Source organism: Pecten maximus, chromosome 18, assembly GCF_902652985.1.
Source record: "Pecten maximus chromosome 18, xPecMax1.1, whole genome shotgun sequence".
NCBI lineage: Eukaryota > Metazoa > Mollusca > Bivalvia > Pectinida > Pectinidae > Pecten > Pecten maximus.
Genome location: NC_047032.1, coordinates 14,386,692 through 14,404,406, shown reverse-complemented (window position 1 = coordinate 14,404,406; position 17,715 = coordinate 14,386,692). Strand labels below are relative to the sequence as shown.

Genomic DNA, 17,715 nt, shown 5'->3' with positions numbered 1-17,715 from the left:
ATGAATTTTATTTTCCCATTTTTATAACTTCAAAGAACTTAACTGTTATTCAGGAAAATTCTCCATGTTACAGATTTTTTTTTTAACTTGATTATAAATTCACCACAAAACGAAAAATTCAGCGAATGCTTGTTTTTTATCTCTAAACTATATCACTGCAGACGTGATCAATTTCAAATCTATCCAGTCTTCTTAAATACTATTTAAAAATAATGAGACCGAATAATTCTGCAAGATACCATAGAAACACTCACACTCCATTATTGAAAGTCATCAACTCCCCACCAGCCATCTTCTTAAACATGTTAATTGTCTGTAAAATAAAGTTTAAATTAAATGAAAAAATTCTTATGTAATAGACCACAGCAATATAAATTCACAAATACATGTACAATCATTTGACAATTGCTACAAGAATTTACCAAAACAAAAGAAGAGCTCAAGTCAACCTCTTGCAGTAACCTCAAGGAATGTCCTATCAAATATATTAAATTGTACTGTTGAATCAAGTTATAAGTCTGACCAGCTCCCTGATTACATTAAAAATAAAATTTCAAGAATTCAAAAGGGGTAAAAGTCTATGGAATTTCAACAATACTTTATTAAACGATATTGAGTATGTACAGACAGTCCAGAAAGTAACAAAAGATGTAAAGAAACAGTATGCAGTGCCAATCTATGATATAAATAACTTGGATAACATAAATGAAAATGAAATACAATTTATTATTGATGACCAGTTATTTTTGGAAACTTCATTGATGGAAATCAGGGTAAAAACAATTTCTTATGCCTCTTTTAAACAAGAGATCCCAGAGGGATCTTGGCGCCCACCATTGAATGATCTTTATAGGTTCCACGTCAGATTGATCTTTTCTCTACTTTTCCCTTCCTCTAAGTCTTACTAATCTGTGTAAATTCAGAAACAGCCCTCTAGTACTTTTCAAACAAGGGGAACCTATATATAAAATTTAAGATTTAGCAATAATGGCTGTCTGTTGTTTTTGGATTGGTCCCAAAATGCAACACCAGGGACCAAGGGAACCTACATATGAAATTTGAGAAAGATCCCTTCAGTACCTTCTGTAAAATAGCGATAACAAACTTCAATTGTCAAAATACAAGATGGCTGCCTGTCAGCCATGTTGTTTTCCTATTGGTCCCAAGATGCAATATGCAGAACTACAGACCAAGGAGAACTTATAAAAATGTTTGAGAAAGATCCCTTCAGTACTTTCTGAAAAATAGCGATAATAAGTTTCAATTGTCAAAATCTAAGATGGCTGCCTGTCGGCCATGTTGTTTTACGATTAGTCTCAAAATGCAATATGCATAACTAGGCACCGAGGGGAACCTAAATATGAAATTTGAGAAAGATCCCTTCATTACTTTTTGAGAAATAGCGATAACAAACTTCAATTGTCAAAATCTAAGATGGCTGCCTGTCGGCCATGTTGTTTTCTGATTGGTCTTAAAATGTAATATGCATAACTAGGCACCAAGGGGAACCTATATATGAAATTTGAGAAAGATCCCTTCAGCAGTTTCTGAGAAATAGCGATAACAAACTTCAATTGTCAAAATCCAAGATGGCTGCCTGTCGGCCATGTTGTTTTCTGATTGGTCTCAAAATGCAATATGCATAACTAGGCACCAAGAGAAACCTACATATGAAATTTGAGAAAGATCCCTTCAGCACTTTCTCAGAAATAGCGATAACAAACTTCAATTGTCAAAATCCAAGATGGCTGCCTGTCGGCCATGTTGTTTTCTGATTGGTCTCAAAATGCAATATGCATAACTAGGCACCAAGGGAAACCTACATATGAAATTTGAGAAAGATCCCTTCAGTTCTTTCTCAGAAATAGCGATAACAAACTTCAATTGACAAAATCCAAGATGGCTACCTGTCGGCCATGTTGTTTTCCGATTGGTCTCAAAATGCAATATGCATAACTAGGCACCAAGGGAAACCTACATATGAAATTTGAGAAAGATCCCTTCAGTACTTTCTTAGAAATAGCGATAACAAACTTCAATTGTCAAAATCCAAGATGGCTGCCTATCGGCCATGTTGTTTTCCGATTGGTCTCAAAATGCAATATGCATAACTAGGCACCAAGGGAAACCTACATATGAAATTTGAGAAAGATCCCTTCAGTAATTTCTCAGAAATAGCGATAACAAACTTCAATTGTCAAAATCCAAGATGGCTACCTGTCGGCCATGTTGTTTTCCGATTGGTCTCAAAATGCAATATGCATAACTAGGCACCAAGGAAAACCTACATATGAAATTTGAGAAAGATCCCTTCAGTACTTTCTCAGAAATAGCGATAACAAACTTCAATTGTCAAAATCCAAGATGGCTACCTGTCGGCCATGTTGTTTTCCGATTGGTCTCAAAATGCAATATGCATAACTAGGCACCAAGGGAAACCTACATATGAAATTTGAGAAAGATCCCTTCAGTACTTTCTCAGAAATAGCGATAACAAACTTCAATTGTCAAAATCCAAGATGGCTACCTGTCGGCCATGTTGTTTTCCGATTGGTCTCAAAATGCAATATGCATAACTAGGCACCAAGGGGAATCTACATATGAAATTTGAGAAAGATCCCTTCAGTACTTTCTCAGAAATAGCGATAACAAACTTCAATTGTCAAAATCCAAGATGGCTGCCTGTCGGCCATGTTGTTTTCCGATTTATCTCAAAATGCAATATGCATAACTAGGCACCAAGGGGAATCTACATATGAAATTTGAGAAAGATCCCTTCAGTACTTCCTCAGAAATAGCGATAACAAACTTCAATTGTCAAAATCCAAGATGGCTGCCTGTCGGCCATGTTGTTTTCCGATAGGTCTCAAAATGCAATATGCATAACTAGGCACCAAGGGAAACCTACATATGAAATTTGAGAAAGATCCCTTCAGTACTTTCTCAGAAATAGCGATAACAAACTTCAATTGTCAAAATCCAAGATGGCTGCCTGTCGGCCATGTTGTTTTCCGATTGGTCTCAAAATGCAATATGCATAACTAGGCACCAAGGGGAATCTACAGATGAAATTTGAGAAAGATCCCTTCGGTACTTTCTCAGAAATAGCGATAACAAACTTCAATTGTCAAAATCCAAGATGGCTGCCTGTCGGCCATGTTGTTTTACGATTGGTCTCAAAATGCAATATGCATAACTAGGCACCAAGGGGAACCCACATATGAAATTTGAGAAAGATCCCTTCAGTACTTTCTGAGGATTAGCGATAACAAGAATTGTTTACGGACGGACGGAGGGACGGACAGACGGAGGGACGGACGGACGGACGGACGGACGACGGACCACGGACGCAGGGCGATTTGAATAGCCCACCATCTGATGATGGTGGGCTAAAAAAAACAGTCTTCGAAAATAGAAACAGAGTTGATTACCAAAATTCAGAACTTAGAAGAAAGGGAGGGAATTACAAATAATGATGATATTTATCAATGTAAAAAAGAGTTAGAAGAGATTAGAGATAAAAAATTGAAGGGAAATATGTTTAGATCAAAGGTAAAATGGATAGAAGAAGGGGAAAAAACCATCAAAATATTTTTGTAGTTTGGAAAAAAGAAATTTCACAGAAAAAATAATACCAAGGATAGAAACAGAGATGGGAATTATTACAAAGCAGGAGGAAATTTTAGAAGAAACCAGAAAGTACTACATGTATGATAGACTCTATAGAAATAATGATAAACCCTCTAATTACTCGTGGATTAATGATCTCTCACTTACTGATATCCCTAAATTAACAGTCGATGAAATAAATAATTTAGAAAGTAATATTAATTATAAGGAAGCAACAGATGTATTAAGAGTATGAAAAATGATAAAAGTCCTGGGTCAGATGGTTTCACTGTTGAATTTTTTAATTTTTTTTTGGGAAAAATCTTCATTCATTTATTATTCGATCAGTAAATCGGGGATATAAAACAAGTGAATTATCTGTAACTCAAAAACAGGGAATCATTATTTGTATACCAAAGGGAGATAAACCCCGTCAGTTTTTAAATAATTGGAGACCCATTTCTCTTTTAAATGTTATATATAAAATAGCTTCAGGATGCATCGCAAAAAGACTTAAATCAGTTCTAGATAAACTTAAACATAGTGATCAAACAGGTTTCATTCCGGGCAGATATATAGCTGATAATACTAGATTAATTTATGATGTAATGGATTACACAGAAGAACAACATATACCAGGCATGCTTCTTTTACGTAATAGACTTCGAAAAAGCTTTTGATTCTGTTTCATGGACATTTATAAATCAAGTTTTAGAATTTTTCAACTTTGGGGACTCAATTAAACATTGGATAAAAACTTTTACAAATAATATTTCTTCTTTTGTAAACCAAGGTGGAAATTTATCTAAACCCATTAAACTAGAAAGAGGCTGTAGACAAGGAGATCCATTATCACCCTATATTTTTCTTCTCTGTGCAGAAATATTAGCAATGAAATTAAGAACAAATACACACATAAAAGGCATAAAAATTGACACAACAGAACATCTTATATCACAATTCACTGATGACACTTCTCTTATTCTAGATGGTACTGAAACATCACTTAGGTATGCTTTAAAAGAACTTAATTACTTCTGGGAAATATCGGGACTCAAATTAAACTACACAAAAACACAAGTTATATGGATAGGGAGTAAAAAATACAGTTCAGAGAAATTAGTCAATAATCTTGCTCTATCATGGGGTTCAACACATTTTAACCTTTTAGGAATTAACTTCAATGTTGACCTCAGTAAAATAGTTCAGTCTAACTTCAAAGAAAAAATTACAAAATTAAAGGCACTAATTAAACAGTGGAATAGACGATATATAACTCCGATAGGTAGAGTAACCGTCATAAAAACACTACTACTACCAATACTTACACACTTAATTATAGGATTACCATCACATAACCAATCTACTATGAAAGAGATTCAAAATATGTTCAATGAATACTTTTGGGGAAGTCCAATAGCAAAGGTCAAAGGAGATATTATTGTGAAATGTTATGAAGAAGGTGGCTTGAAAATGGTTAATATCCAACATTTTGAAATGGCCTTAAAATCAACATGGATTAGAAATATTTGTCTTAAAAAATTCAAATTGGCAGACACTTCTGTTTACAAAAATTAATAGAAATAAGCTTTTAACGTTAGGAAATAGATATATTGAATATAATATAAAAAATGTACTTCATAACAAATTTTGGATTGATGTTTTTAATGGGTGGAATACATTAAGAGGGAAAATTGAAATATTTATGCCAGAACAAATATTATCTCTACCAATTTGGTATAATGATTTAATAAAAATAGGTAATAATATTGTATATTATAAGCAATGGTTTGATAAAGGTGTGATTTTTATAAATGATTTACTTAAAGAAGATGGCAGTTTTCTTTAACAGAATGAATTTAATGAAGCTTTTAATTTAAATACTAACTTCCTTGATTATAATGGTATTATTTTGGCAGTTAAACGATTAGGATGGAATTTTGAGAAAAAACTTACATTACCATTGATACCACTGTATATTGATATTGTTATTAAAAGTAAAAAAGGTACAAGAGATATGTATAATGTATTGAATAAAAATAATGTATTGCCTACAGGCCAAGCAAAGTGGGACACCATATTTGGAAATATACCTATTGAGGAATGGAAAAAAATATACAGATTGCCTTTTGACACAAATAAAAATTCCAAACTACAATGGTTGCAATTTAGAATTAATCATCATGTCTTAGCTACAAACACTTATTTGAAAAAGATTCATTTCGTTCAGTCTGATTTATGTAATTTCTGCTTCATAGAAAAAGAAACAATACAGCATGTACTTTGGGAATGTAATAAAGTCCAAAATTTGGGTGCAAGCTACTTGTAATGAGACATTTAATGTATGTAAAAAAGATTTCATTTTTGGTAAAATAGCACAAAACCCACACCAAAATAACAGAGCAGAAAATATTATGATACTAAATATGAAGCACTACATTTATTGTCAAAAGTGTTTAGGTAAAGCTCTTTACTTACCCACTCTAATTAGTAACCTTAAAACTTCATATAACATCGAGAGATACTTAGCAAAAAAATATTTCAGTGCTTACCATTCAGCTTTTAGAAAATAAATATAACAATTACAATAAGGTATTGTCTTTCATTATGAAATAGATTTAAATTTACCAATGTAATTAATTTTTATACTTTTTCAATTTGCTTTTTTTTTTTTTTTTTTTTGTTTTTTAGCAATAGTCAGTTATTTTTTGCCACCCTTTCAGAAATTGCCTTTGCTTTCGTCGGAAATCTCGTTTCAATTCTACATACACTATACTGCCCAATAATAAAGAATGTAATAGTAGATTTAAAATACACCAAAAATGTATGAGTATTCATTACAAGAGGCCCAGAGGGCCTGTATCACTCACCTGGTTTCATGAGATATGAAACAAGAATGATGCTTAAGTATATTTGTCACTGGTATTGCTATGTCAATATTTATATCATAAGCATTTTATATGGGTACATGTACATTGGTTTTATTTTAATACTAAAAATGCCAAAAAGTACATTAATCCATGAAATGAAATTGACTTTTGGCACGACCCCATAGGGATGCTACCACACAAATGTGAGCGATATCCATGCTTAGTTTCAGAGAAGAACTTGTTTAGACCAATTGACCCCTTTTGACCCTGCCCTCTGCCCCCTTGGGGGCGGGGGGGGGGGGGGGGGGGTCAGCTCCTTCCTATATGCAATTTTGAATCCCTACCCAAATAGGATGCTACCATTCAAATCATTGCTAAGTTTCAGAGGATAAGTTGACCCCTTTTGGCCCCACCCCTCAGCCCCCTGGCGGCCTGGGTCAACCCCAACATTTTTACAATTTTGAATCTCCACCCCATAACCATGCTACCATACAAATGTGAGTAATATCCATTGCTAAGTTTCAGAGAAGAAGTTGTTTAAACAAATTGACCAATTTTGGCCCCGCCCCTCAGGCCCCCAGGGGGTCAGCCCCACCATTTGTACAATTTTGAATCCCCACCCCATAGGGATGCTACCAGGCAAATATGAGCGATATCCATTGCTTGGTTCCAGAGAAGAAGTCAATTATATGAATATAGCCCAATTGACCATATTTGGCCCCGCCCCTCAGGCCCCTGGGGGGATCGGTTCCGTCATTTGTACAATTTCGAATTCCTACCCCAAGGTGATGCTACCAGTAAAATATGAGAGATATCCATTGCTTGGTTCCAGAGAAGAAGTCAATTATATGAATATAGCCCGATTGACCATATTTGGGCCCCGCCCCTCAGGCCCCTGGGGGGTCAGCCCCATCATTTGTACAATTTTGAATCCCCACCCCATAGTGATGCTACCAGGCAAATATGAGCGATAGCCATTGCTTGGTTTCAGAGAAGAAGCCGTTTATATCAATATAGCCGGATTGACCACATTTGGCCCCGCCCCTCAGGCCCCTTGGAGGTCAGCCCCATCATTTGTACAATTTTGAATCCCCACCCCATAGTGATGCCACCAGGCAAATATGAGCGATAGCCATTGCTTGGTTTCAGAGAAGAAGTCGTTTATATAAATAGTGCCAAATTGACCCCTTTTGGCCCCGCCCCAGAGGCCCCCAGGGGGTCAGCCCCATCATTTGTACAATTTTGAGTCCCATACCCATAGGGATGCTTCTGACCAAATTTGTTCAAATTCTGATCAGCGGTTATGTAGAAGAAGTCAAATAAGTCAATTGTTGACGGACGGACGGACGGACGGACGACAGACGCCACGGTATGGCATAAGGTCACCTTGGTCCTTCGGACCAGGTGAGCTAAAAATTGATTACATGTACGTAATTAAGAGAGTATTGATGTATATATTTGTCTGGAACTAATAAAAAACAAGAGATCCCAGAGGGATCTTGGCACCCACAATTGAATGATCTTTATAGGTTCCATGTCAGATTGATCTTTTCTATACTTTTCCCTTCCTCTAAGTCTTACTAATCTGTGTAAATTCAGAAACAGCCCTCTAGTACTTTTCAAACAAAGGGAACCTATATAACAAATTTAGGATTTAGCGATAATGGCTGTCAATACCAGGGACCAAGGGGAACCTACATATGAAATTTGAGAAAGATCCCTTCAGTACTTTCTGAGGAATCGCGATAACAAACTTCAATTGTCAAAATCCAAGATGGCTGCCTGTCGGCCATGTTGTTTTCCGATTGGTCTCAAAATGCAATATGCATAACTAGGCACCAAGAGGAACCTACATAATTATGAAATTTGAGAAAGATCCCTTCAGTGCTTTCTGAGAAATCGCGATAACAAACTTTAATTGTCAAAATCCAAGATGGCTGCCTGTCGGCCATGTTGTTTTCCGATCCGTCTCAAAATGCAATATGCATAACTAGGCACCGAGGGGAACCTACATATGAAATTTGAGAAAGATCCCTTTAGTACTTTCTGAGAAATAGCGATAACAAACTTCAATTGTCAAAATCTAAGATGGCTGCCTGTCGGCCATGTTGTTTTGCGATTGGTCTTCAAATGCAATATGCATAACTAGGCACCGAGGGGAACCTACATATGAAATTTGAGAAAGATCCCTTTAGTACTTTCTGAGATATAGCGATAACAAACTTCAATTGTCAAAATCCAAGATGGCTGCCTGTCGGCCATGTTGTTTTCCGATTGGTCTCAAAATGCAATATGCATAACTAGGAACCAAGGGTAACCTAAAGATGAAATTTGAGAAAGATCCCTTCAGCACTTTCTGAGAAATAGCGATAACAAGAATTGTTTACGGACGGACGGACGGAGGGACGGAGGGAGGGAGGGACGCACGGACCACGGACCACGGACGCAGGGCGATTTGAATAGCCGACCATCTGATGATGGTGGGCTAAAAACCGGTATGCTAATTTCTAAACAAGAGATCCCAGAGGGATCTTGGCGCCCACCATTGAATGTTCGTCATAGGTTCCATGTCAGATTGATCTTTTCTCTACTTTTCTCTTCTTCTAAGTCTTACTAGTCTGTGTAAATTCAGAAGAAACCTCTAGTACTTTTCAAACAAGGGAAACCTATATATGAAATTTAAGATTTAGGCACCAAGGGGAACCTATATATGGAATTTGAGAAAGATTCCTTCAGTACTTTCTGAGAAATAGCGGTAACAAACTTCAATTGTCAAAATCCAAGATGGCTGCCTGTCGGCCATGTTGTTTTCTGATTGGTCTCAAAATGCAATATGCATAACTAGGCACCAAGGGGAACCTACATATGAAATTTGAGAATGATCCCTTCAGTACTTCCTCAGAAATAGTGATAACAAACTTCATTTGTCAAAATCAAAGATGGCTGCCTGTCGGCCATCTTGTTTTCTGATTGGTCTCAAAATGCAATATGCATAACTAGGCACCAAGGGGAACCTACATATGAAATTTGAGGAAGATCCCTTCTGTACTTTCTCAGAAATAGCGATAACAAACTTCAATGGTCAAAATCCAAGATGGCTGCCTGTCGGCCATCTTGTTTTCCGATCGGTCCCAAAATGCAATATGCATAATAAGACACCAAGGGGAACCTAGATATGAAATTTGAGAAAGATCCCTTCAGTACTTTCTCAGAAATAGCGATAACAAACTTCAATGGTCAAAATCCAAGATGGCTGCCTGTCGGCCATGTTGTTTTCCGATCGGTCCCAAAATGCAATATGCATAACTAGGCACCAAGGGGAACCTACATATGAAATTTAAGAAAGATCCCTTCTGTACTTTCTCAGAAATAGCGATAACAAACTTCAATGGTCAAAATCCAAGATGGCTGCCTGTCGGCCATGTTGTTTTCCGATCGGTCCCAAAATGCAATATGCATAACTAGGCACCAAGAGGAACCTACATATGAAATTTGAGAAAGATCCCTTCAGTACTTTCTCAGAAATAGCGATAACAAACTTCAATGGTCAAAATCCAAGATGGCTGCCTGTCGGCCATCTTGTTTTTCGATCGGTCCCAACATGCAATATGCATAACTAGGCACCAAGGGGAACCTACATATGAAATTTGAGAAAGATCACTTCTGTACTTTCTCAGAAATAGCGATAACAAACTTCAATGGTCAAAATCCAAGATGGCTGCTGTCAGCCATCTTGTTTTCCGAACGGTCCCAAAATGCAATATGCATAACTAGGCACCAAGGGGAACCTACATATGAAATTTGAGAAAGATCCCTTCTGTACTTTCTCAGAAATAGCGATAACAAACTTCAATGGTCAAAATCCAAGATGGCTGCCTGTCGGCCATGTTGTTTTTCGATCGGTCCCAAAATGCAATATGCATAACTAGGCACCAAGGGGAACCTACATATGAAATTTGAGAAAGATCCCTTCAGCACTTTCTGAGAAATAGCGATAACAAGAATTGTTTACGGACGGACGGACGGAGGGACGGAGGGAGGGAGGGACGCACGGACCACGGACCACGGACGCAGGGCGATTTGAATAGCCGACCATCTGATGATGGTGGGCTAAAAACCGGTATGCTAATTTCTAAACAAGAGATCCCAGAGGGATCTTGGCGCCCACCATTGAATGTTCGTCATAGGTTCCATGTCAGATTGATCTTTTCTCTACTTTTCTCTTCTTCTAAGTCTTACTAGTCTGTGTAAATTCAGAAGAAACCTCTAGTACTTTTCAAACAAGGGAAACCTATATATGAAATTTAAGATTTAGGCACCAAGGGGAACCTATATATGGAATTTGAGAAAGATTCCTTCAGTACTTTCTGAGAAATAGCGGTAACAAACTTCAATTGTCAAAATCCAAGATGGCTGCCTGTCGGCCATGTTGTTTTCTGATTGGTCTCAAAATGCAATATGCATAACTAGGCACCAAGGGGAACCTACATATGAAATTTGAGAATGATCCCTTCAGTACTTCCTCAGAAATAGTGATAACAAACTTCATTTGTCAAAATCAAAGATGGCTGCCTGTCGGCCATCTTGTTTTCTGATTGGTCTCAAAATGCAATATGCATAACTAGGCACCAAGGGGAACCTACATATGAAATTTGAGGAAGATCCCTTCTGTACTTTCTCAGAAATAGCGATAACAAACTTCAATGGTCAAAATCCAAGATGGCTGCCTGTCGGCCATCTTGTTTTCCGATCGGTCCCAAAATGCAATATGCATAACTAGGCACCAAGAGGAACCTACATATGAAATTTGAGAAAGATCCCTTCAGTACTTTCTCAGAAATAGCGATAACAAACTTCAATGGTCAAAATCCAAGATGGCTGCCTGTCGGCCATCTTGTTTTTCGATCGGTCCCAACATGCAATATGCATAACTAGGCACCAAGGGGAACCTACATATGAAATTTGAGAAAGATCCCTTCTGTACTTTCTCAGAAATAGCGATAACAAACTTCAATGGTCAAAATCCAAGATGGCTGCTGTCAGCCATCTTGTTTTCCGATCGGTCCCAAAATGCAATATGCATAACTAGGCACCAAGGGGAACCTACATATGAAATTTGAGAAAGATCCCTTCTGTACTTTCTCAGAAATAGCGATAACAAACTTCAATGGTCAAAATCCAAGATGGCTGCCTGTCGGCCATGTTGTTTTTCGATCGGTCCCAAAATGCAATATGCATAACTAGGCACCAAGGGGAACCTACATATGAAATTTGAGAAAGATCCCTTCAGCACTTTCTGAGAAATAGCGATAACAAGAATTGTTTACGGACGGACGGACGGAGGGACGGAGGGAGGGAGGGACGCACGGACCACGGACCACGGACGCAGGGCGATTTGAATAGCCGACCATCTGATGATGGTGGGCTAAAAACCGGTATGCTAATTTCTAAACAAGAGATCCCAGAGGGATCTTGGCGCCCACCATTGAATGTTCGTCATAGGTTCCATGTCAGATTGATCTTTTCTCTACTTTTCTCTTCTTCTAAGTCTTACTAGTCTGTGTAAATTCAGAAGAAACCTCTAGTACTTTTCAAACAAGGGAAACCTATATATGAAATTTAAGATTTAGGCACCAAGGGGAACCTATATATGGAATTTGAGAAAGATTCCTTCAGTACTTACTGAGAAATAGCGGTAACAAACTTCAATTGTCAAAATCCAAGATGGCTGCCTGTCGGCCATGTTGTTTTCTGATTGGTCTCAAAATGCAATATGCATAACTAGGCACCAAGAGGAACCTACATATGAAATTTGAGAAAGATCCCTTCAATACTTTCTCAGAAATAGAGATAACAAACTTCAATTGTCAAAATCCAAGATGGCTGCCTGTCGGCCATCTTGTTTTCTGATTGGTCTCAAAATGCAATATGCATAACTAGGCACCAAGGGGAACCTACATATGAAATTTGAGGAAGATCCCTTCAATACTTTCTCAGAAATAGCGATAACAAACTTCAATGGTCAAAATCCAAGATGGCTGCCTGTCGGCCATGTTGTTTTCCGATCGGTCCCAAAATGCAATATGCACAACTACGCACCAAGGGGAACCTACATATGAAATTTGAGAAAGATCCCTTCAGCACTTTCTGAGAAATAGCGATAACAAGAATTGTTTACGGACGGACGGACGGACGGAGGGACGGAGGGACGGAGGGACGGAGGGAGGGAGGGACGGACGGACCACGGACCACGGACGCAGGGCGATTTGAATAGCCGACCATCTGATGATGGTGGGCTAAAAACCGGTATGCTAATTTCTAAAAAAAAAAAAAAAAGACAAACAAATTTAACACATGATATATTGAATTGGATTGTAGATTTTACACTCACTTATAAAATAACCTGATACATGTATATCATAGTAAATAATGAAATAACAATGATCAAAGAAGTAAACTCAAATGGAATCACGATCCTGGAATCAGTCTTACAAAACTAAATTGTATTTGAAGTTCCAGTTTGGGGAATGAAATAAGGGAATCACAATTTATAATCAAAATTAATCATATGTAAAATATTAGGGGTTTATTTGACCGAGACGTATTTAAAATGTTTGTAATCATTCGCCATTCGAGGCCTGATTGCCGTCATATTTGAATTACCATAATGGACCTGAAATTAATATTTAAAAAAAGAGAATGATCTGTGACTTGAATATTTTATAAAAATAATTAAATATATCGTTTATTAGTTCATTCAGATCTTCAGACACCACATAATTTGTCAAGTCATATATAGAAATATATGAACCATTTTGTTATTGATTTATAGTTCACACAAGTAAGCACTAGATGTAAGCAGTAAGTATCAGGGCATCCAGTTGACCCTTGACTTTTAGCAATTTCAGAAGTCAAATCACCTCTTTTCAGAAATCTGAAGGGTCAAAACATATATGTCAAATAGACATGCTCCTTCAAACCCAAGAGTCAGATCTCAATTTGGAGAGTCAAAAACATACTCTCAAGGGTCTACTGGATGCCCTGAGTATATGCACCGCTATCTACTGGCATGACGTTGAGTACAGTAGACTACACTCACTTTGTGGATATTGACAGGATAACATATATTTACATATTAATTCAATTTTAGAATTGTAACTGAAATTTTGTAACAGCATGGCACAAATAGTCATATGAACATTTGTTGTATATTGAAAAAATATTTAAGGTAAATATTAACTCATTCGCTTGACTTCAATTTTCAGTTTATCAATTCATCGATTACTCCGTGTTTGAAGTATGGTGTAGTGAGAATTTCAAGTCTTGATCTTAACTTGATGAAAATTCTAAATTAACAAATTATTAAAATGAATTTGTTTGAAAAATAACACAAGTTCCACAGCAATATTATATAGAGTATCAATCACAATATATCAATATACAATTAACGGCTGAATATCAAATTAAGTGAATATCACAAGTATTTTGCATTTGCTTTTAGATAATCCGGATTTCCGTCTTTAAAATAATTTACCCAGTAGACGTAGTGCATAGTAAACGTAGCCATGTAACAGTTGATTTTAATCAGATTGACTTAACATGAACTTAACACTGTCTCAGTAGTTCGTCACAATCGAAAATTTGGTCGTGAATTCGGTATTTTGCAAATTATTTCAAAATACTTCCAGGTAAATGAAAAAAAAAATCTCGTAAAAATATCGATTTTGGGTTCGCTATCGGCCATTTCGGTAATTCAACTCTAACGACAATCGGGCCGCGATTCGCAAATGAATAATTAATTTAAAATTCGGTCAAATAAACCTCTAATATTTTATATATGATACAATCAGGCATTGCAGAACATATATTTTGGTCAATCCTCTGAAAATAATGCCAATTTATATTATAATTAGGCCCCATTTTTCTTCGTTTCGGTATTTCCAAGTCCGCTTCACGTGTGGTCCGTTTCAATAAATATTCTCGTCTTTGCCGAAATTAAAACAGCTATATAATTGTTCATTTTAAACATGACAACTGCCAATCACACGTATCCAAAAATGTCATTGTTGATATCATCTGACTATTGCCGTAGTTATCTGTCACCCCCTGCCAAAGTCATGGAAGAATCGACCAATCAAATTGGTTTAACTTTTGATTTCCGTAATCTTGCAGTTACCTCCCTTACAACAGTAAATACTGTACGTTCCAAGTATCGCCTACAACAATCAATCCCGTGCACATAACAAGATATTATCATTTGCATTTGATTTATTGGTCATTTTCGTCAAAGGAAATTGGTATATGGAAATCGATGACAACGTTAACGCTATGACCAGTCACCCTGACCACAAATGCCACCTAATATTGTAAGTCTATACATATGACAGATATGTACAGTTCTTTCTCGCAAACACCGTTAACACATACAGTAAACTATAGTATGATACAATGTATCGTCTCGTATGCCGTTATTGATATGTTTCTTTCTCTAAATTATAGAAATACACACCTAGTTGATAATGATGTAACATTCTAGAATATACATAATACACATTTAAGTAAATTGCGGACATATTTGCAGACCTATGCTATACTGTCAGCCGTTTTGGAATGAACACGGAAGAGCAAAACTTTCTCAACATCCGGAGACGAATGCACCTGCGCAATATTTGTTTAAATAAATATATTGACCTGGAGTTATTCGCAAAGTTCAAGTTCATTTAGTCTTAACATTTCGCTAGCGTTATGCATTTCTCGATTCGTATGCATCTTGAAAACATCTACTGAATATATTTCAACATTTTCGGTAAAACTACTATATAAAACGAAGATGTTTTTGCAGGTAAATTATTTGAAGCGTAAGGCAATGGGGGCAGCCATATTTCATTGAAACAGACAGTAGATGGCGTATTGGTGAATGTGGTTACCAAATATGGTCATATTTCTCACTCCAGTTCTTGATTGCAATAACCGAACATTAATGTTCGTTTAAAAATGGACTCACATGGTCAAATTTGTCAGCCGAGTTCATCTCCTGTTTCACTAGTGAGCATATCACAATGGCCCCCGAGTTGATCATGGGATTATGTGGTTTATCTGAAATGAAAATAATATCACACATTACTTGCTACTTCAATGACACAATTTAAAAATATTGGGTCAACATAAAAACATTCTGTAATAATCTCTTCTTAATTTCTTCTTCAAAATAGGAAGGAGGGTTTATCACAGAAAACCATTATGATAAAATATGTGGGGACTGTAATCAATATGGATGGACTTATAAGTAGGTACGGGCTTATTACCAGGTACGGGCTTATTACCAGGCATGGGCTTATTACCTGGTACTGGCTTATTACCAGGTACGGGCTTATTACCAGGTATGGAGTTTACCAGGTATGGGCTTATTACCAGGCATGGCTTTATTACCAGATATGGGGTTTAACATGTATGGGCTTATTACCAGGTACAGGCTTATTACCAGGCATGGCTTTATTACCATGTTACCATATTACCACATTTCTTGAGATGTGTTTTGTTCCTGATATGAGTATATTAGTTGTTTGATCATAGATGATGAACTGCTTAAGCAATAGACTGTCTTAAATGACCGTGAGATGTGCATTGTCGTTTGGGTTTGTTTTGGAAAATCGCGCACACACACAAAGAGTTGTCATTCCTTACACATATATGCCCCCACAATGCAACGCGCCTAGTAAACAATCATGGCGATCGCAACCTGCCTCAGCGAGTGTTCAAGTGCACAGAACACAGGTTTGGATTGATGCTATAATAAATAAACAAATCTCATCAAAAGATGAGACATATCAATATTTTATTCAGTAATTCTTCTTCACAATACTACTGATATGGTCTGGATAATAACTAAATGTCGATGTCGATGCATCGAACATAACCTGTTTTGACGAAGTGGGAACCAATGATTAGATAACGTTGTACATCGTGTCGAATCAATATGTAAGTTAAAAACACTTTTCATAAAACTTTTATTACGGGAAAATCACAAAAATACCCTAAAATCAATTAAAATTTTTCGATTTTTTGGAATTTTTATATGCATATAAGCGGGAGTCGGTGTTTTAGTCGATGCAAATACACGGGATTAAAATACAAAGATGAAGAAAAAAATCGGGACCTGAGAATTTTATGCAAATAAGCGGGATATTCAAATAACCGATATGCAAATAAGTGGGCTCCTCTGTATTAGCTTAGTTCCAAGTGTATAGGCTTATAAAATTAGGAAATGTTGAGAAATTATTTCAATCCCAAACCTTGCAATGAGTTCAGTGTATTAATCATGGTCATACCCTTGTCCCTAAGCTGTGTATACAACAACCTGACCTGAGAAAAATAAAAATAAATGTTGTTTTTTTTTAATTTAATCATAACGATGCTTTTGAAAATCTAACTGCTTACTTGTAGTCTGAACTTCATAACGAGTCAGATTATGATATTATTGTTCCAGTCTGATTATGAGATTAATTTGGAATTATCAATATAGTTGCAACAACATTTTTCCTAAGGTAGGACTGAGATTTACTGACACTGACAATGTTCCCAGAATACTGATGAGGAAAATAGTTACATGTATTACTCACATGCAAATATTCACCCAGCAGCTATCATACATAATGCGTCGAGATATACTTCACCATTATTTTATGTAAATTACTCACATTATACGACATGAAATTGGTGTTTAATAAATGTACAGGACCTTTGCCATCCAACCAGTTAAAGGGATCGTCATCAATACAGAAACAATTTTTATTCATAACATTGTTAATGGATACATGTCATCATTGTGTAGCTATTAAATGATATATTGTTGTATTGGTATGTCTGTGATCAACTTCTTCATAAAATATTTTTGTGTCTTGAAAAAGGCACAAATTGCTACAAAAATGACATGTGACCTGTCTGCTATACTTACCATTACGGTCCAAACAGATCATGTTAAAAGGATGGCCACTGGGTTCATGGCCGACATATTGATGGACGATCTCTGGTCCGAGTTCGTTGAGAATCATGGAGTAGGTCAGAGGTTTACTGACCGACTGCAGACAAAACGGCGTATTGATATCGCCGATGGAATGGCTACCAAAATAAAACAAAGAACACAAGCCATAATAAATCTAATTCCATGAGAAACACTTTTTACTGATTGTGAATTTTAAAACAATGAATTGTTTTTGTTGTAGAGTTTGATTTATAA

General features: G+C 36.6%; 1 protein-coding gene across 1 annotated transcript in view; it reads right to left on the bottom strand.

The window, feature by feature from the left end:
* Positions 1-17,715, bottom strand: part of LOC117316637 (glutaminase kidney isoform, mitochondrial-like) — a gene marked incomplete in the record, with an annotated part of 44,449 nt that overhangs the window by 13,212 nt on the left and 13,522 nt on the right. Inside the window, 3 exon segments of the mRNA XM_033871317.1 lie at positions 255-313; positions 15,484-15,575; positions 17,434-17,597. Of these exon segments, the coding sequence (XP_033727208.1) occupies positions 255-313; positions 15,484-15,575; positions 17,434-17,597 (315 nt within the window).